Source organism: Mercenaria mercenaria, unplaced genomic scaffold, assembly GCF_021730395.1.
Source record: "Mercenaria mercenaria strain notata unplaced genomic scaffold, MADL_Memer_1 contig_1008, whole genome shotgun sequence".
Lineage (NCBI taxonomy): Eukaryota > Metazoa > Mollusca > Bivalvia > Venerida > Veneridae > Mercenaria > Mercenaria mercenaria.
In genome coordinates, this window is record NW_026458976.1 from 36330 (window position 1) to 60321 (window position 23992).

The 23992-nt window shown below is 32.4% G+C and overlaps 1 protein-coding gene across 1 annotated transcript in view; it reads right to left on the reverse strand.

Annotated features, from left to right (window-relative positions):
- The window catches only part of LOC123528334 (uncharacterized), a gene marked incomplete at its 5' end in the record, with an annotated part of 64016 nt that overhangs the window by 32237 nt on the left and 7787 nt on the right, over positions 1-23992 (reverse strand). The window contains 1 exon segment of the mRNA XM_053532200.1: positions 11914-11953. Coding sequence (XP_053388175.1) covers positions 11914-11953 — 40 coding nt within the window.

Here is a 23992-nt window from a genome sequence, read left to right on the forward strand (position 1 = left end):
CTCGTTTTGTTGTAGCAACTTCAGAAGCAGATAAATTGTCAAGAGTATTCTTTGTTCTAGCTAATTGTGTTTCTTGTTTTAAGAAAACATTTTTTACTTCTGTAATTTTTTCCCAATTAGTAGCAGTTGCTTGAGTATTAGTGGTTATTGCTTCGGTATTGGCAGTAATTAACTCTCCTTGTTTAACTAATTTTTCAAGTAAGAAGTCCAGTTCATTTTTATTATTTTCAATTTTAGTATTGGCTTTATTAATATCTTTTTCTAATAAACTTAAGATTACTTAAGTTTGCGTACTGTAAATTGTGACGTACATCGATAGTACTTACCCAATTTCGAATATGTTTTTTAAAGTCATCTAATGCAGTGTCATGTTCATCACTTCTTCGTGAAGCTGCCTTTTCTAGTTCAGATTTATATTCTGCAAACTTACTTGAAAATGTATCAAGTAAATCTTGATTCCTTTTTACCATTTCAGTATTTAGTTTATTTATTTCTGTTTTGATTTCTAACTGATACATATTTTGTAACTTTTTCTCAGCTTCAATAATCTTGTATTTTAGTTATTCATGTTTAATCATACTATCTTTTAATTCTTGAACTTGAGTGTATAAGTTTTCAAAATTTCTTCTAAATACTTCTTTTATGTTGTCATCTGTCAAATCAGATTTCTCTTCAAGTTCTTTAATAGAATCAACCATAGCTTTCATTTCTTCTTCAATTTTGCCTTGTAGTTGAACTATTATTAATTCACTCTTTTTAAAATCTTTTGTTATTTCTTCAATATTCTTTACTTCTGCTTCTAGTGTTTGTTTTATACTTTTGATATCTTCAAGATTATAGTCATCTATTACACTTTGAACTTTTTTATACACAAATCGTCTTGAAACTGCATCGTTGGGTTTATCTGGATTTCCTAGGTTGATTATTTCACTACCTCCCATATCTAATGCTCTGTTCATTGTGTTATCAAGCTCCTTATTTCTGTGAAGATACGATTCCGTTTCCTTTTTAAGTTTTTTGAATTGTTTTTTTAGTAGCATAATCACTTAAATCAATATCAAATTTAACTTTACTTATACTGTCAGGTTCACTTATTTGTTCTATATTATTAAAAACTCCCATTATATATTACCAGTAAAGTTTTTTCTTAAAATTTTCCTTGGTTTGTCAATATATAAGTAATCATATTTTTGTTTTGTTGCATTAGCAAAAGAGTTAGGGTTAATATTTTGTTCATTGCAAATCATATCATTTTCTCTTTTACTTGGACTTTCAAATAAAATATAATGTGAACAGTTAATCCGAATATCTTTTGGTGCTTTATAGTAAGACTGACTTAAATAAATAATACAACAGTTTTTGTGGCGTCCTTGAATAAAGTATTTTGTTATTTCATTCTGAACTTTTTATCTTCACATACAAAATCATCAAATATTACTACTTTTTGTTTAAGGTTCAAGATTCTCACAAGGTTCAATTTGGCTGGGATCAGCCGAATATTCAAGTATTTCATTTGGATCTATTTTGATTTGTTTTGCAATTTGACTTAATTCATTTATTAAATCCTGATATTTAGATTGTTCTAAGTTTTTAGCATATAGGTATAATTTATCATAATATATAAGAGGTTTTCGAAGTATATGCATTAATGTATTTGTTTTTCCAGATCCAGAAGATCCACATATTAACATTCTAAAACATGAATCTGGCATAAAAGGATATTGCTTAATTTGTTTAAAGTTATTGGATTTATCACTTTTTGTATCATAATTTGGAATTTCCATTATATAATAATATTACATTATCTTACATTATTTTACATTATCTTACAATATCTTACATTATTTTACATTATTATATAAATGCAATCAAAACTTAATGAAATAAGAATAAGAAAAAATTTAGTCGGGCAAAAGATGAGAAATTTAAAAAAAGAAATAATGAGAGAAAAAATTATAAAAGCTACAAATCGGGATATGTATAATGAAATTTATAAGCCAATTACTGCAGGACTAGAAAGTCAAAAAAGAAAGATTATCAAGTCAGTTAAAAGCATTACCTGGAATTAAGGAGCAATAAGCGTTACTAGGTGATGAAGTGAAAGACATACAACATATCGGTGTTTACCACAGCTATTCCAAGAACCACCAATTACATGGTCTCCTGGAGAACTGGCGAAGGAATATGAAAGAGAACAAGCTTTAAAATCGGCTTCTTATACACCGATAGATTGGGGAGATGAACCTGTTGGATGGGTTCCTCAAGATGAATTTAAAAGATTAGAAGATTATGGAAGAAAAAAGATGGGAATAACTGAAACAACTGATGATACAACTGAAAAATCAAAAGAATTAGGGGCAAGACCAAAAGAATTTCCTGAAGAATCGGCAATGTATAAAAAATTTCGTGATGAATTAGCAAAAGAAATTGGTGAAACAACTGATGAATCAGAAGAAGAATTTGCGGCAAATTTAGATATAGATATCGATAAAGATGTATTATCAGATTATGGATTGCCCACATTATCAGAGTTAGCAATAAGCAAAGATAAAGATGATTGGATAAAAACAATTTAAAGGGCTTTACTCATGATATAAATAAATATAGCAACCAAAAACCAAATAAAACAAGCAAATTCGATGAATTGGTATCCCCCGCCGAAAGGGTTTGTGGTGAGGAATGGCAAAAAGATATATCCGGCAAAAAGTTAAGGATGTTAATAAGAAGCAAATAATTAATTTCATTAGTCAAAATCAATTTAACAGAAAACAAATGTTTAATTAAAGAATACATAATAAATGTATGATACTTTGATCCTGACTAAAGAATTTATTTTGAATGGGATATGCTTACTGTAATAAGCTTAGCTTTTAAAATTAAATGCAGTTAATTGAAATGTGAGCTTGAAGTTTAACTGGAACGAAATATTGTCTTTGAGTGGTTTGGCACCAGGTGTTGCTGTTTAACATGTACATTTGAACTTAAAAGAACAGATGTTCTTAAGAGAACACAGGTAAGATATCTTGAACATGGCTGAGGGCAAGGTTTGTGCAGTCACAACTTAACATGTTGAAGGTTTGAACATTTAAAAAAAAAAAGGAATGGAAATATATATATAGATATATATAGATATATGTATATATTTATTTTTTAGGGGGTGGGGGTGCAGGGGAACGGGAGAGGAAACAAAATTTCACATGCTGATTATAAATATTGATTAAAAATTTAAAATTAAAAAAAAAAAGTGTAAACGGGTGAAATGGGGGGGGGGGGGGGGCAGAGAATGCATGATCAGTGGTGGGCATGACTGGGTGGATAAGTGAGGTGGGGTATGGTACAACTTGGAAGGTTTGAAAAAAATCTAAAATAAGAAATGAAAAAAAAAAATATTTTTTTTGGGGGGTGGGGGTGGGGTGGGGAGGGGGAAGGGGTGTGACCAAGGCAAGTGGGTGACCAGGTGTGGGTGCGCAACTTCACATGTTTAAAATAAATGTTCACAGAAAAGAATGAAAGAAATTTAATGAAATTCTGCCAAATGGTAAGTTTGTTATGTACAACTATGTGGATTTTTAGACAATTAAAGGGCAATAACTCTAAAGTTACAAAAGAAACCCGTACAAAATTGTCTGTGCACAACCACATTATAGTGCTCTAAATTCTGTTAAAGTTTCATAGTTCTAGGTCAAATATATCAAAAGTTATGATGCAGAAATTGCCATATCTATAGTACCCTATATAGTTAACACTAGAAACTTCTAAGGGCCATAACTCTGGTGTTACTTGAGCAATCTGTCTGAAACTTGATGGGCCCCATAACCTCATAGTGGTGAACATGTATATGAAGTTTGTTTGAAAAAAATCTAAAATAAGGAATGATATTTTTTTTTTTGGGGGGGGGGGGGGGGGGGGGGAGAGGTGTGTGATCAAGGTAAGGGGGTGACCAGGTGTGGGTACACAACTTCACATGTTTACAATAAATGTTCATGGAAAAGAATGAAAGAAATTTAATGAAATTCTACCAAATGGTAAGTTTGTTATGTACAAATATGTGGATTTTTATACAATTAAAGGGCAATAACTCTTAATTTACATATAAATCCGAATGAAATTGTGTGTACACAACCACATTATGGTGATCTAAATTCTGTTTAAGTTTCATAGTTCTAGGTCAAATATATCAAAAGTTATGATGCAGAAATTGCCATATTTATAGTACCCTATATAGTTAACACTAGAAACTTCTAAGGGCCATAACTCTAATGTTACTTGGGCAATCTGACTGAAACTTCACGGGCCGCGAGAACTCATAGTGGAGAACATGTATTTGAAGTTTTAGATAAATATTCCCAACCATTTCCTAGATATGGCTCCGGACGGACAGACGGACGGACGGACGGAAAGACGGAAGGACGGACGGACAACGCCAAAACTATATCCCTCCGACTTTCGTCGGGGGATAATAATTGAATTTACAAATGCAGAACCTATGGCTGCTGGTGAGTATGTTTCGGAGTTAGAATTACACAGAGAAAATCTTAGAAAATACAATAAACGCTTATCAAAAATGATTAACGACTCAGAAGTATTTGGAAAGGGAATAAGATATCATAATCCTTATAAAGTTTCACCAAGAAGAACTAAAAAATGAAGGTATTAGGGTAGTAGACCAATTATTAAAAATGAATAAATTGTTACCAGAACAACAAGAAATGTTATATAAAAATATTTTTCTTGAATATATAAATGGAACAAAAGATAGTATTAAGTTCTGAAACAGTTAAAAACGATAATAAAAATACTCCGAGTGATTTTACAATCAGATTTAGTCGTTCCTTAATTTTAGATAAAAATAAAACTTATGTTGTTGGTTTGGATAGTAGTAACACTATGACTTACTCTTGGCATAATATTAGTGATGAATATGACAATAAAAGAATTCGTTATAATAATGGTAAAGAATGGAAAGATATTATATTTACAAATGGTTCTTACAGTTACACAGATATTAATAATTATATTAGGGAAACATTAATAAGTAATAATGATTTTGAATTTTATAAATCAGACATTGCTCCAATAAGTTTGGAATTTGATTTAAGTAGTTTTAAGGTTTTGATTTCAATTGATGATAATTTTATATTGGATTTAAGAATGTCAAATGTTCATACATTGCTTGGATTTGAGAAAAAAGCTTTGAGAAATACTGAATGGGGAACTACAACACCAAATATAACTAACTCTGTGGATACAATTTACATTCATTGTGATCTTATTGATAATTCACTTGTTGATGGTAATTTTAGTGATATTATCTATGCTTTAAATACTGCAGATTACACAAGAGCTTATCCATTTACAAAAGAACCAAACAGAGTTGGATATAATGAAATTAATAAATATATTATAAATTCAATAAGAATATATATTACAGATGTATTTGGTAGAATAATTAATTTTAATGGGGTCGAAACAAGTTTTACACTAATATTAAAAGAAATTAATTAAATAATTAATAAATTTTAGTTTTATATAATGTACAAGAAAGTTTATGATAAAAATAAAGGAATATTTATTTATGTTGATGCTCACACAGGAGAAGAAAATATACACGGCACAGGTATCTTTGACACTTTAACAAAATTGTTTTCAAGTGGAGTTGCATCTTCAATTAGCACAGCTGGAACAAAAGCTCTGGAAACAGCAGGAAAAGCCGCGCTAGAAAGTGGAACAAAAAAGGTTGGAACGGAAGTTGGAAATTTAGCTGCAAATAAAATTGTTGAAAAATTTAAAAAGAAACCTTTTCCGGCAGTTGGTAATTTAATTGCTAAGGAATTACAAGAAAAGAATAACAGTAAAAATAACGAGGAGGATATTAATATAAGAATAAATAGAATATTGTCAGGATCGTTGACTTTAGCTCGACAAAAACGTATTAACAGATTAATTTATAAAAAATAAAATAATATATAATATATACATGTTTAGAACAAAACAATATTGTGAAAGATACGAACTAACTCCTATTCAATTAGATACAGCTTTAATATCCGTCTTGGGAAATAATGTTAAGCAGCATAAAAAACGTATATCACTTTACAATTAATGATAGAAGCTCATATTTTGATTGGTTTAATGGTTATTTTGAAGTAAGTTTTAAAGTAAATAAGCTTGCTAGTGGTAATAATTATGCTGGTGGAGATCAAATTGCTCTAATTAATAATGCAGCTTCATTAATTGATCAGTTAGTGGTTAAACAAAATGGAAAAATTGTATATGATTGTAATAATTTATACAAAGTAATAAATGTAAACTAGAAATGTGTCCATGGGACACAGATGCCCCCACTACATGACATTAAAATGACAAATTTTTCACAGGTCAGGGGCCAGAACTCCTACAATACTGAATGAATCGGGATGCGAAACCCCAGGTGCACAACTGCACATGCTGACCAACATTCCTGTAAACTTTGGTGACTCTAGGTCAAATACTTTTGGAGCTACGCACGACACAACATTAAAATGACCCATTTTTTACTAAGTCAGGGGCCATAACTCCTACACGACTGAATGAATCCGGACGCGAAACCCCAGATGCACAACTGCATATGCTGACCAACATTCCTGTAAACTTTGGTGATTGTAGGTCAAATACTTTTGGAGCTATGCGCGACACAACATTAAAATGACACATTTTTTACTAAGTCAGGGGCCACAACTCCTACATGACTGGATGAATCTGGACGCGAAACCCCAGGTGGACAACTGCATATGCTGACCAACATTCCTTTATCACATGTTTGACGTTGCGGGAGTGTAATAAAGCCATTAAATAAAAATGATAATACACTAGTGTAATAAAGCTTTGACGTCGACGTCATTTATAGTAAAGGAGACGTTGATCAAATTGACTTGTTTATATAGTAAAAGAAAGTTGAATTTTTAATGTTTCGACAAGAAAGCTAACATGTGATAAAAAGAATATTACACTTGTGACTTTCCACATTGAATTTATTAAACTTGTTTAATAAAATTAATAAAATACTCGGCAGAGCCTCGCATTTTATTATTTTATTCAACTCGTTTAATAAATTCAACATGAAAAGACACTCATGTAATATCCTCTATGTAAACTTTGGTGATTGTAGGTCAAATACTTTTCGAGCTACGCGCGACATAACATTAAAATGACCCATTTTTTACTAAGTCAGGGGCCATAACTCCTACATGACTGGATGAATCTGGACGCAAAACCCCAGGTGCACAACTGCACATGCTGACCAACATTCCTGTAAACTTTGGTGACTCTAGGTCAAATACTTTTGGAGCTATGCGCGACACAACATTAAAATGACTAATTTTTTACTAAGTCAGGGGCCATAACTCCTACACGACTGGATGAATCCGGACACGAAACCCCAAGTGCACAACTGCACATGCTGACCAACAGGCCTGTAAAGTTTCGTGACTCTAGGTCATATACTTTTGGAGTTAGGCGCGACACAACACTAAAATGACCAATTTTTACAAAGTCAGGGGCCATAACTTCTACATGACTGAATGAATCCGGATGCGAAACACCAGGTGCACAATTACACATGCTGACCAACATTCCTGTAAAGTTTTGTGACTCTACGTCAAATACTTTCAGAGCTACGCGCGACACAACATTTTCGGAAGGACGGAAGGACAGACGGACGGAAGGACGGACGGACGGACAAGAGCAAATCTATATGCCCCCCCCCCCCCCCCCAAAGTGGGGACATAAAAATTTAGTTGAACTATCTAAGGATTATGCAGAAACAACTGGAACAAATGAATTTATTTATTTAGATACTTCTGCTGTTGCTGAAAGCGAAAAAGATAATAACGATTATAATTCAGGTTTTGAAATTAGAAAGAAATCAATCCAAGGTGGTAATAATGTAAATGCTAAAATTCCATTAAATAATTATTCATTTTTTCAGGGTTTAGAAACTAATATTTTACCCCCAAGTCAAATTCAAATAACACTGCAGCTGACGGATGATGATGAATTAATTTTTAGAGCTGCTGCTGTTGGTCTAGGTAGGGTAATTGTAACAAAATTAATTCTATGGGTTCCGCGTTTAATTTTTAATGAATTTGGACTTAATCTAGTTGCTGAAAGATTTACAAAAGCAAGATGGTCATACCTTCGTGAAATGATTTCACAGTCAACTGATACGCAACAGGTTAATACGACTTTTAGAACAACAGCTGGTGTAACAAAACCGCAATTGTATTGTATGAAGAAACAGTTGAAATATATACTATTGGAAATGAACTTGTTATTGTCTAAATAAAATTAAATTAAAATAAAGTAAAAATTAAAATAAATATAAAGTATATAATGTCATCAAATTATATTGAATATAATGTTAACCTTACAGACGGACAGAAAAAAAAAATTAGCACAAGCTTATAATAATAAAATTCCATATACTTTTAGATTAAAACATGAACAATTACGTGGAAACTTCCCTTTACTTTTAACAAAAACACAAATTAATCAAATTGAAAAGTCTATTAGAAATAATAAGGGATTAGAAATTACAATTTCAAAAAAACAAATGTCCAGTCAAGGTCAAAATGGTGGATTTTTAGGAGCTTTGGCTGGTTTGTTAGGCCGGACAGAACTTCCAGTAGCTGCAAAAATAGCTCCAAAAATATTAGGGCCGTTAGGGGTTGGAGCCCTTTCTGGTCTTGCCAGTACTGGTGTAAGTAAAATACTTGGAAATGGTATGATTTCGGTAGCTAATGATAAAAGAAATATAATATCACCACATCTTACACCTAATCAAAGAAAGCAACTAGTAGGATCTGGGGTGATTAAATTAACACAAAAACAAGAACAAAACGGTGGGTTCCTGGGTATGCTGGCTGCTAGTCTAGGGATACCTTTGATTACATCTTTATTAAGTGGTAAGAGACATGGTCAGGGTATACAGATTGATTCTCAACGGAGGCCGTACAGACGAATTCCTATAGTAAAAAAAAAATAAATAAAATTTATAAACAAACCAATTTCTAACTTTGAAAATGAACAATGGGTTAAACAACTCGGTATTAAAAACTTTAGGGGTGTATTTAGTAGAAATAATTTACTGAAAACAAAGTTGAATAATGAATGTGGAATTACAAATTTGGACGATTTTGTTGGAACACATTGGGTTTGTTATGTAAATAACATGTACTTTGATCCGTTTGGACTTCCTCCGCCGAAAGAAGTAATTAAATATATACCCGGAGTCAAGTATAACAACATACAATATCAAGACAAAACAAGTACACTCTGTGGATATTATTGTTTATTTTTCATAAAAATGTTACACGACAAAGTACCGTTGTATGATTTATTGTATAAAATACTAAAAGTTAATAATCAAAGAGCAAATGCACAAACAATTATAAAAATTTTTAATTAATAAGGACATTTTCTTCCGATTTTTTTTTCTGTTTAATTGTTGTTTTCAATCTGAGTGGACCTTGGTTTTCATTTTATCCCTTCAACCTTACGTCCATCAAATCAAATGTTTTCAGGTTGCAAGTTAGTATTTAAAGACAGAAACTTAGTTTCTACTTAAGACAGAAACTTAGTTTCTACTAAAGTTAAGGGTAAGATCAAAGTGTGCTTATAGAATCGGGCAAGGGGTCAAGTGAGGTCAGATTGTTCCAGAACCATCATAATCTATACTACTTAGAAATAAAGGGTGAATAGGGTAGCCATGTATATTTATATGGAATTAGTTTGTTTACAGAACATTATCAAAGTATGTATATTTACATTTGATCAGTTAAAACTTTCCAATATGCTAATTTATAATTTTACAAATTTATATTTCCACTTTCTCATGCAGCTCATGTTGTACGTACACTCCTTTTCAATAATAGGTTGTGCCTCATTATGTAAATGTCGGTATGTGAAATTTCGTGTAAATACTTGCATTATTAACAAAATACTGTAGGGATGGGAACGAATACTGAAATCAATATTCGAATATTCGGTTTGCCATATTCGAATATATTCGAATATTCGGTTTGTTTTAATGGAAGCTTTACATACTTATTAAGTGATTGGCATATACAAAACGTATTCATTTGTTTAAAGCGTGGATCATCGTACGTAATAAGGCCAAAAAATGTTTGATTCAGGTAACCCGATCCTACCTTAGGCTAGCAAAACCCGCCGATCCTAGCGTTTTATTTCACGATTCTGTCAGTATAATCATGAACATATTTAACTAATTCAGTGTTTTAGCTTCAAAATGATACAAAAAAATCAAAACGATTATAATTTAGACCGTCGCAATTTTATCTAAAAATAGCAGGTCGTCCCAGTTAAACACGTGACGCGCTGTTGTATTACCGCCGCCATTTTGAAAATTTTCAATCGGCGTGTAAAAATCGTCGTGTAAAAAGCAAATAAGGCAGACTTAAACCTCCTTCAACATGAACTTATGCACCAATCATGTTATTTCTTGATTTTAATATAAAGTACTTCAAAATTTAATTCGAATACGGCCGATTGCGGATGAAAACCGATTCTGCGGATGGTCTAAAACGTCGTACAAAATATTGTGAAAAGATCGACAATATCTACATGTTTGGTATTGTTTTCGAAAAAAAAATTCTACAACTTGTTACATAAAACAGGCGCCAATAAAAATGAACAAAAGATAAAAAGATATCACATTTACGCCTAATACAAACTGTTAATCCGTAGCGATGACCCCAGGTAATTATGCATTGCAATTTTCTTGTTAATTGGACATCTTTTGACATGCATCTGACACATTGACGCCTGTTGCAAACTGTTAATCCGTAACGATGGCCCCTGCCAATTATGCATTGCTATTTTCTTGTTAATTGGGCATTTTTTGATACGCGATAAACAAACATGACATGGTTTTATTCTGTAGAATTAGCATGCTCATATTGCCCAAAATCAATGATACTTATTTTGAAAAAAAAATACAATAATTTACGAATATTCGAATTTGATTTTCATATTCGAATATTCGTCCGATTTTCGAATATTCGAATATTCGAATATTCGTTCCCATCCCTACAAAATAGTAATACAATAAAAACTGACCGATTAGGAATTTTGTTGAGTGTATACGAGAGATAAAATAAGATGCGCAGATCCTTTAAAGTATTATCAAAATCTCAGTGTTCAAGTTGTTTACGCTGCGATAATTTTTAGGATGTGTGGGTAGAAAAGAAATAGTGTCAAAACTACAGCAATTTTGAAAATAGATATAAGTTAACCGTAAATGTTGTGGTTTGTTGCGATCAATTACATGTAACTTATTTCTTTGCAGATTAACCTTAGGCTTATATAAGAACGCTTTTTGGTGTTTGGCGTCATAGCTTGACATCTAAAATTGTGTAATTAATTGTTAAAAATTTAAGAAAAAATTTGGTTCTGTCATAACTTCAAAAATACTTAAAAGCTAACTGTGAATATTATATACTTAAAAGCTAACTGTGAATATTATAGTATATCAAATGTCTTTAGCTTAACTTTCGTAACTTTTAAAGTAAGGATAAAAAATATTTTTCCTGTTATAACACCTAAAGTGTGACGAGGGATTGGCTGATGACAAAGCCCGGTAGAGCGTGCGTACCAACGTATCACGAGGGAATATGCTGGTGTCATAAAACGAAACAAACCTTCGCTCGAGCTACCTTTGCCTAGAAAGTTGAAAACAAACTTTCAAATAAATATATTACCCATCAAAGTAATTAAATGATCATGCAATGCGCGGGAATACCAGGCTTGTTTGATCATGTTCTTTCTTTTTGACATATGTTTTATATGGCCATTACACGTTTACTTTTGACCGCGGAACGCGCTTAAGGTTAACATGTATTACCCGAGATAACTTACCCTTTGCTTTGCGTTGATTCACCTGTTGCATCCAGTTCGTCTGAAAGAAGAAATTGAACACTTCAGTAAGAATCAATATGGCACTTTTGTGCACAATCAAAATGATATCATGCAAAAATGTCTCCAAATCAGGCGTTTTCTAATAATACATGGTCATGATCATGTTAATTAAAACTTTTAATAAATATTTTTCACTTTAAGTCAAAGTGATCTATTATTCTGTCATTTGATATGGTGTCTTGTGCACGAACATTGTATCATGTCTTATTAATATGGATGCTACTATACATAATAGAAGTAGTATCATAATGACTATCATATGTATATTTTAAGATTTCTTATACCTCATTTAAATGCTCCATGCAAATTCCCTATTTTTGTTTGACTTTAATATTATCATATTCATCAATAATATCTTATGCGCAGAAAAGCTATTTTGTCTGTCTGCGGATGTTATATAAGTAAAAATTTAAAATCTTATTCGTTATGCGCAAATGCTCTGATTTGGTTATCTGCGCATTTGATATTAGTTTTAATGTCTCCTACTACAATTGCATTTAGACTGCGACAATCAAAACAGACTATATGCTTAATGATATTTGCCTGTAAAGCGTTCGTGTAATGACAGACAAAAAAACAACTATACAAGTCACAGGAAACAGCGTGTTCGACTATTTTTACGGTCGATAGCAAAATTGGACACAACTGAGAAAGCTGGATCTGTCACCGGATTCTTTAATGACACAAATGTAGATGAGGATAACGGAAAATAGTTTATTTGTTGGGTTTATTGTCGCACCGACACAATTTTAGGTCATATGGCGACTTTCCAGCTTTAATGGTGGAGGAAGACCTCAGGTGCCCCTCCGTGCACAATTACATCACGAGCGGGCACCTGGGTAGAACCACCGACCTTCCGTAAGCCAGCTGGATGGCTTCCTCAAGTGAAGAATTCTACGCCCCAAATGAGGTTTCGAACCCACATCGATGAGGGGCAAATGGTTTGAAGTCAACGACTCTAACCACTCGGCCACGGAGGCCCCGGAAAATAGTTTAAGTCTATACAAAATGGTTTCAGTAATAACTGTGATAGAGGTAAAGTGTATATAAATATTAAACAAGTACGAAAGGGAAATAATTCATAGATAAATTCTGCAAGAGTAATTCACCATGTGCCATATCATGTGGCTAATAACAGTTGTTTGAAGTTTGAATCAAATCTGTTCAGTAATAACTGAGATAGAGCAAAAGTGCTTCACAACTTCAACCTGAAATTTTAAGTAAAACAGGGTCATAACTCATAACATATTGGTGCAAGCAATTTGTGCATTGTGTCGTATGATGTGGGTAAAAGAAAGGAATCAAATCCCTTCAGTAATAACAGAGATATGGTGAAAAAAGCATCAAAACAAAACTGATTATCTAAGAAATAAGAGGGTATTCTTCAAGGTATAATCTGTACCAGAGTTATGGACGTTGTGTCATATGAAGAGGACTTTAAGTTTGCAATATGTCCATAAAGAGATGAGAAAGATATAGAAATAGTGAAAGTGTAACCATTTAACCTGAAATTCTAAGTAAATTGGGGATATAATTCATGAAATATTGGTGCAAGAGTTATGGCCCTTGTATCATATGGTGTTGGTGATTATGTGGAATAATTATGTCGAGTCTGAATGAAATGTCTTCTTTGAAATAAGAAATACAATGAAATGAATCAAAACTAGATATGCTTTTAAGAAAAGCGCATGTCTCCCACAACTGCCCAGTGAAAAATGACTAGTTTCTCTGGATGGTCCAGACGAGTGGATACAATTAGATGGTCTTTACGAATGGATCCAATCAGTAATTCAAGGGCCATAATTCAAAAGAGCCTAAGCAGATTTGGCTAGTTATCGAACTTGGCCGAGGTCTTATGGTCAAACATTTTTGTTCAAGTTTGGTCCGATGAGAAATGTTCGACTTAGAGTGCGGACAAGCTTTGTGACAGACACACAGACAGGAGTAAATCAATATGTCTCCCACACCACTTTGTGGTGGGAAACATAATTAACCTAAAATTCAAGTAAATAGGAGACATAATTCATGAAAATTATAAAGTTATGGATCTTGTGTCATGGAACACTTACTTTAAGTCTGAATGAAATCCAATGAGTAATATATGATATAGAGTGAATGTGACCAAAACTTTAATCTAAAATTCTAATAAAAAGAGGGCAAGAGTAATGGCCCTTGTGCCATACGATGCGGATGATGGTGAGAAATGATTGTATTAAGTTTAAAGCAAATCCATCAAGTAACTACAGCGATAGAGAAAAAGTGCATTAAAATTTTAAACAAGGTGTGGACGCGGAAGGGCGCAGACGCGGACGCCGGTTCGAGTACGATAGCTCTCCATATACTTTGTATAGTCAAGCTATTAAATAAAAATAGGTCTGATGGAGGATGATCTCTTTCCATGATAAAATACTTCACATATATGTCTATATTTTATTTGCGTTTATATTTCATATTTTATTCATTATTATCTCTCCCACATGTAGTGGGGATACGTATTGATTTGGTGATGCCCGTCTGTCTGTCCGTCTGTTTGTCCACGCAACTTCTCCGACATGACTTAATGGATTTACACTAGTCCACTGACCACTGCAAAGCTTAGCTGTGCATATGTTCGGTACTTTCAGTACCACACCTAGTTATATATATCTTTAACATTTTCCAGTTCAAGGATTTTCAGCGTAATGCCCCTTGACAACTGCTCCGATACAACCAGGAGTAATTACACCAAACTTTATAAAAATATCAGGCCCAGTTGTGCATATCATGGGTATGTTTTTTTTATAATTTATTTTTAATATAATCATCACATGATACATATTAATACATATCTAGATAAATGCTACAGAAGAATAATAACAAATTTCTTTTTTTAAGTTCTCAAAAATATCGTTTTCTATATGTGATGAATTTTTTTTTAGTTTGCAACAGAAAAAAAAGAGAGATAATTTTCTGTAATAATAATAATAATAATAATAATAATAAAAACAAAAAAACTTGGAATAGATAAAAAAAAAGGGGGATTTTTTTGTTTGTTTTGTTTTGTTTTGTCGTCAAATTTTTGTTTGTTTTGTTTTGTCGTTTTTTTCTTGTTTTGTTTTGTCGTCTCCAGTTTCTATTTACTTACACTGTTCTAAATTATAAATAAAACTGTCAAAGGAATATGTATATATTTATAAAACATGCATATACCTATTTTTTTTTTTTTTTGCCTTTAAATATGATTTTCATCTGCTGTTATCATAAACATGGACCATTTTCTTTCATGATAGTTCATTTTACCACACATGAAGGCTATTTCTCTTTCTATACTGATTCTTATTTTCAAATAATGCATAAATGACTCAAAATATGGAACTCTTTTTCTATTTTTCATTTGAAATATATAATACTTCACCAAATAAATGATAAAGTTTAATACACTGTTTTTCACATTATTTTGCAAAAAACCAAAACTACACTTTCTATATCAAACTTTACTTCAACATTCTTTTGTTTAAGAAATTGAGTTAAGTTGTTCCACAAAACTTGTACATGGCAACATTCCCAGAATAAATGCTCTAAGTTTTCAGGCTGCATATTACAAAAATCACAAAGGTTTGTAGGGGATATATCCATTTTAAATAATCTTGTATTTGTTGGCAAGATTCTCTTGGTGTATTTATATTGAAAATTTCTGATTTTTGTATCTATTGTAGCTTTGAAAGGTTGAGTATATACTTTTTTCCACTCAATATTGCTTCTGTTCAAAATGTTCTTCCCACTTTTCTTCAGACTTTATTCTCGGTTTTGGTTTATCTTTAATCTGCCTCTCATACAGGAATTTATTTGGCGTTTTTGATGTACAAAGTTTTTCTATAAGGTTTTCCCTAGGAGGGTTCATATCTTCGGTTTTAAGTTGTTCTTTGAAATGTGAAGGAATACTGTTTATAAGTTGATGATACTTTAAAAAATCTTTATTTTCTACATCATATATATATTTAAAGTTTTCAAAAGAATAAAAGTTATTGGTTCTGTAATCAAATAAACCTTTCATATATTTGATACCTTTATCATACCAGTTTTTGAAAAATAAAGTTTTGTTTCCATTTTTTATCTTTGAATTGTTCCATAAAACTTGTTTGCTAATTCCTTTTGACCATTTTATTCCCATTACTCTATGCCATGCAATAATGATATCAGATAGGAAATCATGTGTTTTACCAATTTGCTGTATGTCATTTTCATTTATATTACTTTCAAAAACTAGTTTTCCTCCTACTTTTACCAGATATTTTTTATAAAAAACTTCCTATAATTTGCTTGTTTGATTTTCATTAAATCTTCTCACCCAACAAGATTTGATGGCATTAAGAAAACTGTTTAAATCAACCATTTTGATCCCTCCTTTGTCATAGTCCAGTTGCAATATTTCCCTTTTTATTTTTTCTGGTTTTCTATCCCATATAAAATTATACATGGCTTTTATAATTTCTTTAATTGTTTCTATTTTTGGACTTTGGAGAACTGTAAAAGGGTAAATAAGTTTTGGCAATGCAAATCATGGGTATGTTACGAATAGGTGTTTTTCAGAAGAGTTATTATCCTTGACAAAATGAATTTTTATTACGTTTCAGCCACTTCTAAAAACGAGTATAAGAATTTCCAACAAATCTTACAGGAGAAATCAGTGCTAAGTCTTATTATGTATATCATCGGCATGTTCTCCTGCAAGTTATATGGACCGTTACTTGTCAAATTGCATATTTTGGTTACTCTTGTTATACCATTGGGCAGATTGCAACCAAACCTTACAGGTGTTATTAATGCCAAGGCTTGTTACACTTATCATCGGCATGTTCTGGTTCAGTGATTTTCAGCAGAGTAATGGTCCTTAATTAAGAAATAAATTATAGCAAAACAGTGCTTTATCACTATTTATACACGATGGGCGGTTATACGTCGGGCGTAATAATTTGACGAGGGCGTATTACCACTCGAGTGTATAAATAGTGTTAAAGCACGCTTGTGCTATAAATTATTTCGATTCTAAAATGCCCTTAATCTCAAACATTAGATAGAATATAGACAGTAGGGGAAACTTCCCGTTCGGGAAATCATTTATGGGTTTTTCCCTACTTCCTGAACGGGAAACTTGTTACTTTTTATAGTAACATGCTTCCCGTTCGGGAAGCAATATCGCAAGTTTTAGACCCATATCATTTAAAATAGCCGGTGCATAAGAATATACACAAGATCTGCAAATTAAATATGCCACATTAAACTTGAATGATATATCTAAATTTCTACCGTTCACAATTTTTTTAAATGTTTTATTGAATTTTTTATTTGACAGTGAAATTGACCATTTTCTTCAGAAATTGCTTAAAATCAGAGTTTCCCGAATTGGAAACCTAACTTCCTGATCGGGAAACCTAGCCTTTAAGTAACTTCACAATCAGGAAACTGAAAGCAGACATTCAGAAAATTTATTCTTTTATTTTGTTATAAAAAGCAATTATTTCAAATTTCAAGTTTTCAGGGAGTTGTGATCCTGTAATTTGATGTGTCTAGTGACCCAGGATTTTAACAGACTCATATGAGTTTGGGTTCAAAGGCAGTGGATCAATTATTTGAATATTTATTTTAGACACATTCCAAGATCTTGTGTTGTGTGGCTCCAGCATAATTTCTGATGTAAATGTATTTTTTTCTCCTTTTAGTTCGTCTGTTTTTTTGTTGTTGTTTTTTTTTTAATCTATGAGGTATTGTCGTCACTTGATCGTTGGCATTGGTGTCTGCATTTGTTAAAAAATTTGTTTAGGTCGACTTTTTCTCAAACATTGTAAGGGTTACAGATTTAAAACTTTGCACATGAGGGGACTATGTATGCCTAGAACCACAACTCTGATATGCATTTTGATAAAATAATTGCCCTTTATTGTACTTGGAAAATTTTAGTTTCTTGGTTAAATTTTTTGTTTAGGTCAAAAACTATAAGAGCTACAGTTTTGAAACTTTGCACACTTGTTTATCATCGATCATTAGGGACTATAAAGTCTAATAAAGAACCATAACTCTAATCTGCATTTTGTCAGAATTACGGCCATTTTTGTAGTTTTAGAAAATCCCAACTATATCTTTTTAAGATCTCTTGTATGTGTTACTACATAATACACATGTTATTTCTTTACTTTTCTGTTGTTCAGTTTTTATCATTTTCAGTACTGTCAGAGAAATTGCATTCAACAAATGCGGATCTCTGCTCTTCGAAAATAATCTTCTTTGCTGAAAACAATGTACAAATATTCATAATGTGGGTCATAAATTGAATCATAATACTGGCCTGTTTTGTTCTTTACACCTTGTTTTTATAAGTTTTCACTACATACTGATGTTCTGAATTCAAACCTACTGATGTTCTGAATTCAAATCTACTGCACAAAATGATGTTACAACTTATGTATTAACTTTGGTATCAGTTTTAATTGACCATGTTTTCCAACTATTTGATCATTGTCAAAGGCTCCTATACAGTTAGACAGAAGAAATTTCAGTTGCTAAGTTCCCTGTGATGTCAGCCACTTCATTAAGGTAAGATAGCAACCAGATGAATAACATGAGCTGTCCATAGTACAGCATGCTCAACTTTTGTCAGTGCTTGACTCTGAATTAGAGTTTTGCATGTACAAATTTTAACAGTCAAAATTCAAATCAGAGTTATAAGGATTGTTTTTCCTAGTGATGACTTTGATAGTAAAAAACTATTTTAATTTTCAAGTCAAAATCTTTGATAGTAACAGAAATATTTGACTTCATCAACAACTTTTACCAAAAAAAAAGTCTAAGTTAAAAAGGGGCATAACTCTATCAAAATTCAAATCAGTGTTATGGGGATTGTTTCTCCTGGTGTAGACTTTAATAGCAAAAAACTAGTTTAATCTTTGATAGTAACAGAGATATCTGACTTTTTCAAAAACTTTTACACAACAAAATCAAAGATAAAAAGAGGCCTAACTCTGGCAAATTCCAAGTTATGAGGATTGTTTTCTGGTGTAGACTTTGACAGTAAATACATGTTGTAAGTTTCAAGTCAAAAATTTTGATAGTTACAGAGATATTTGACTTTATCAAAAACTTTAAAGTTAACAAGGAGAATAACTATATCATAAGTCAAATCAGAGTTATGTGGATTGGTGTAGACTTTGATAGTAAATAACTTTTTGAAAACTGATGTCATATTTTTTTTTTACTTCTCTTTTTAGGTTTAAAACAGTCTGAAAGAGCATTTGTCGCCTTTGCATTTGGGTGTGCAGAAAAGGAAGATATATTAAGAGATTATAATTCTATATCAGTTATTAATAGAGACACAGAATCCTTGATTAACTTGGATTTTGATAAAAATAAAAGTGAAAGAAACAAAGTAGTTATATCTTTTCTTGAAGGTATCACATCTGACACAGTGAAAACACAAAATACTGTAAGAGCATGTGCTGCATTTAAACAGATTTTCAGTTTCAGGTAGATGCATCTTATGGCCCTAGTTTTCTTTATGTTTAATGTTTTACAATATCAAGCAGCACAAGGTTAATTGTCTGTCAGTATTGGTTCTAATCTTTAGCTCGATTTTTAAAAGAAAAAGGTAGAGCTGGCGATGGTATCACCCTTGATTAAAGTTTTTTTAAAAGTCAAATATCTCTGTTCCTATCAAAGCATAAACTAGTATTCCAAACCATGAGCTTATGGGGACTTGTCACTGCTATATTTCTATGTCATTATAAGTAAACCCCTTTCATATTTTATCGTTATGTTTTGTAATACAAGTACATGTACTGTTATATTATCATGTATAATAAGTAAGCTAAAGAACAGACTTTAATTTAATAATATTTTTGGTTCTAGCATGACAGTATACTAGTATGTCATACTGTTTCCTTGTCAGTTGCCTTAAAGCTACTTTTTCGAATATCTTAAGTTTGTTCAAAAATTTTCAATTTGAAAAATACATTTTGTATCACCTTGACAATTGATTTTTTTTTTGTAAAATATTCATGTGAAGAATACAAACAATCTGGAAAAGCATTATGTATCCCTCGTGAACAAAATCAGAATTTTACATTGAAAAACATCTCGCATCGAATATCGTCCTGCTTTTGGTATTTCTAAATACACATGTATCACTTTGTATCAAACTAGATACTGTGAATTTATTACTGAAAGAAAGATTTGGCATCAATTAAGGTAAAAATGTACCTGTACACGTACATGTGTTCAATAGTATCGGTCTGTGTTGCTTGATCTACTTTCTTTGCATTCTGTATAATAGTTTTAAAGTTTCCAATGTAGGAGACACAGCCTTTGCAATATGACACTAGTTTTGTGATTTTCTATTTTATGTAGTTTATCAAGTATTTTCAGATCTCCCTTTGAAATGTTTCTTCTGGTTCTTATGACTTCGTCTGTCTTGATATTCCATTTAGTATGATAAAAAGATGTACCACGCAAATAAGAAGAATTTCCTGATCGGGAAGTTTGGTTTCCAAATCGGGAAACTCTGCTTTTTTGCAGGTCATTCGGAAAAAGGGCAGATTCAATGTGAAATTAAATAAATACTAGGACATTTAAAAAAATTCTGAACGGTAGAAATCTAGATATGTCTTTTTAAGTTCAATATGGCATATTTAATTTCGAGATCTCATGTATAGTCTTATGCACCGGGCATTTTTAATGAACCTACCTAAAATATAGTGGTTTTACTTCCCGAACGGGAAGCATGTTACTAAAATAAGTAACAAGTTTCCTGTTCGGGAAGAAGGGAAAAACCCATAAATAATTTCCCGATCGGGAAGTTTCCCCTACTGATAGAAGCGCTCTTTCTTGGTCGCAACAAAAACTTTGACGTCATCGCACGTAAACGTGACGTCATTCTAGCGTAAGAGTGTTTTAACAAAGGCAAGCATATTAGAATTTGTCATATTTTACAGTGTTTACACTACTTGCCGCATATTATTAAAATGTAGGTAGAGGTCACAATAAGGTAAATAGTTTTCCCTATATATTCTATATAAAAAGAGCTACCAAACATAGCTAGACCCATTTCAGAAAACAAATCCTTACCTCATTTTAAAAAGTTACGATAAAACTGATATAAAATGAAGAGAAAAGTAGGAGTCATGTATCTTCTAAGAGAGATTTCTCTGGTCACATTTGCTTACTGTAAACTGACATCAAATCACACTGCTGTGACCTGGAAGTACTACTCATACTAAAATTGAGCTTGACTTCACCAAATACAACCTGCTCTCCCATTTTTCCTACCAAAATGTCAAAAATACATCCACAATGAAATTTAAACAGAAACTAGCTTCAATTTAGACCTCTGTTGCCATGTCAAGTGAAAAATTAGTGTTCAAATACAGTCGAGACTGCCTTAACGACCCCCTGAATTTAGCGACTCCCTGTCATATGCGACCCTATTTTATGCTCCGGACGCAATTTACTATTAAAAGAGTCTGAATTAAGCAACCCCCTGCCTTACGCGACAAGCGACTGTGAAATCAGGCTCCCGAATCGATATTTAGACCGTTTTCAGCGACTTTGAGACGCTCCCTCGCAAGACTTTACACGATAGAGTTACCGTTCTTTATCTCGCGTGAAGTTGTTTGAGACGAGAACTTATTTGTTTACAAAAAATGGCTGATGAAAAACATAAAAAAGAACTGTTTTGACATTAGAACAGCGTGTTAAGGCACTTGAATTGCTCGATTAGGGAAAACCAGCGTATAAAGTAGCTGAAGAATTCGGAGTCGGTGCATAAATTAACTTTATTCCTGGTGAAAACAAAAATATGGCGGTATTTAACAGGAAACGACGAAGTAAACACAGATTAAAGATGCAGTCAATAATCGAATAAATGTCAATGAACAATTAGTACACAAAAATATAAATATCATAAACCTCATGAGCAGTGTGTAAATAGTTCAAATGGAACATTTATATTTTACTGCTCTCCTTTATTTTCTTGCCAGATCATGAGCTTAAATTTGTTTTATCAACATCATACGAATGATGCAAATTATTTGAAATTTATATTTTATCAATATGCAATTAAAGAAATAGTATTTAATCATTTTCCACTCATACCTTAAAAGAGGCCAATATGTAAGTATCCGATATTCATGTACATTAATTGGAAAAATATATGAAACCAGCGTCATCCTGTTAAGTGAGACTGTTTTAAGAGACTCCCTGTCATATGTGACCTTTTTCGCTGCTTCCCAAAGTCGGTCTCTTAAAACAGTCTCGACTGTACCTGGCAGCCACTATGCGACTAGACCAGATGGCTCCCACGCCGGTTCCTTTAGTTTAGTTAGGCCTAAGGAGGTGTAGTGTGACGGATAGTTGTGCATATTATCGTCATGTCCTGACAAAATGCTTTTCAGTAGAGTCATAACCCTTGATTTGTCAAATTCTGTGTTAATTTTCCTAAACCACTTGTTGGTATTACACCAAACTTCACAGGAGCCTAGTCGTGTGCGTCATTGGAATGTTATAGTTCATTGATTTTTGTGGCGTTTAGCGATTTCAGTATGGTAAGTAAAACACTCTCTAGTTTCAATAAACTTACTTAACCAATTATGTCCATTTTTCCAATTAGACCCTTTGTATCATGTTTAATATCACGGTTAGGTCGATATCATATTTCTGGAAGTGAACATTTTTCAGATCACCCTGTCAGGCATGCAATGTTAATGAAATATTATCTTGCTAGTGTTTATTTTGTTTTGTTTGGTTTAACGTCACACCGGCACAATGACGACATTTCAGGAAAACCCTAAGTGCTCCTCCGTGCATTATTTCATCACGAGCGGGCACCTGGGTAGAACCACCGACCTTCCGTAAGCCAGTGAATGTGACGTCATCTTTAGAGGCAGTCTCCATACTTTACTTTAGGTAGCGGGCCCTTTATTGCTTTTGGCAATTTCCGTCTGGATTACGTATGCGATTTGAACCAAACAATGCCGGAGTGGGATACGTAGATCATGTAATCGCACAAATATTGCCGAGCGTCCTTCCGGGTCTTCTACCTTAAAATGATACCATATTTACTCAAATGTTAGAATATATCGTTAACTGATGTGCAGTCCTTATCTCCCTCTAATTATCAAAATACTATCGCGTACTGGTTAAATTATTCACTGTCTCCTTCAGTTTTCAAAGATTGAAAGTTGAAACAACAAAGATGCGAAACACTTAACATTCCCTACTGCACTGCTCATAACAGTACTTTTATGATAATAATAAAGTAACTAAAATGTTGTTATGTTGTTATGAGGACAACAACGCTCGTCCAAAAGGTTATCCATCAAAACCATTACATGAATGGATACCAGACGTTAATACGAGACAAAACTTAAGACTTTGTATAAAAACGCAAACCTTTAGAATGCATTTACTTAATGTCTTGGCAGAGAGAATCACCATTAAGGTAGTTCTGCACGTTCGGATAATTATTTTCTTTTTGATTAACCATGATTTGTCAAAACTTCAGAATATACATAGAAAATTTAGAAAATAAAAAAATAAGGTTGTGTGCTTGACCTTTTGCTTGGCTGATTGAAGGTTTGGACCTCACGCAAGTTTTCATTATGGGAGTGCAGGTGTATATGGGTAAATCACAATTTTCGCGAATAGAAAATGTTCTGCAATGTAGATTTTAATGAAACTTCTCACAGTAGTAAATAAACAAATGACCTATGACATGGTAAAATAAAATGTATAGGTCCGTATACTTGTTTTTTTTATATATCTGCCCACGATTACAGTGATCTGCATATTTCAAGCTAATTTAAGGACATTATTTTGAATTATTTTTATGTGTAAGATGCTTTAATATCATATTCTAACTTAAGAAAGATAGTAACGTTGATATTGTAATAAATTAACTCACGGGTTGCCATAAGTTCATAAAGATGATTTTCATTTCCGTACGCCGACTCCAGGCTTTATTCTTCAATTCCGGATAAATGATGTTACGTCATCA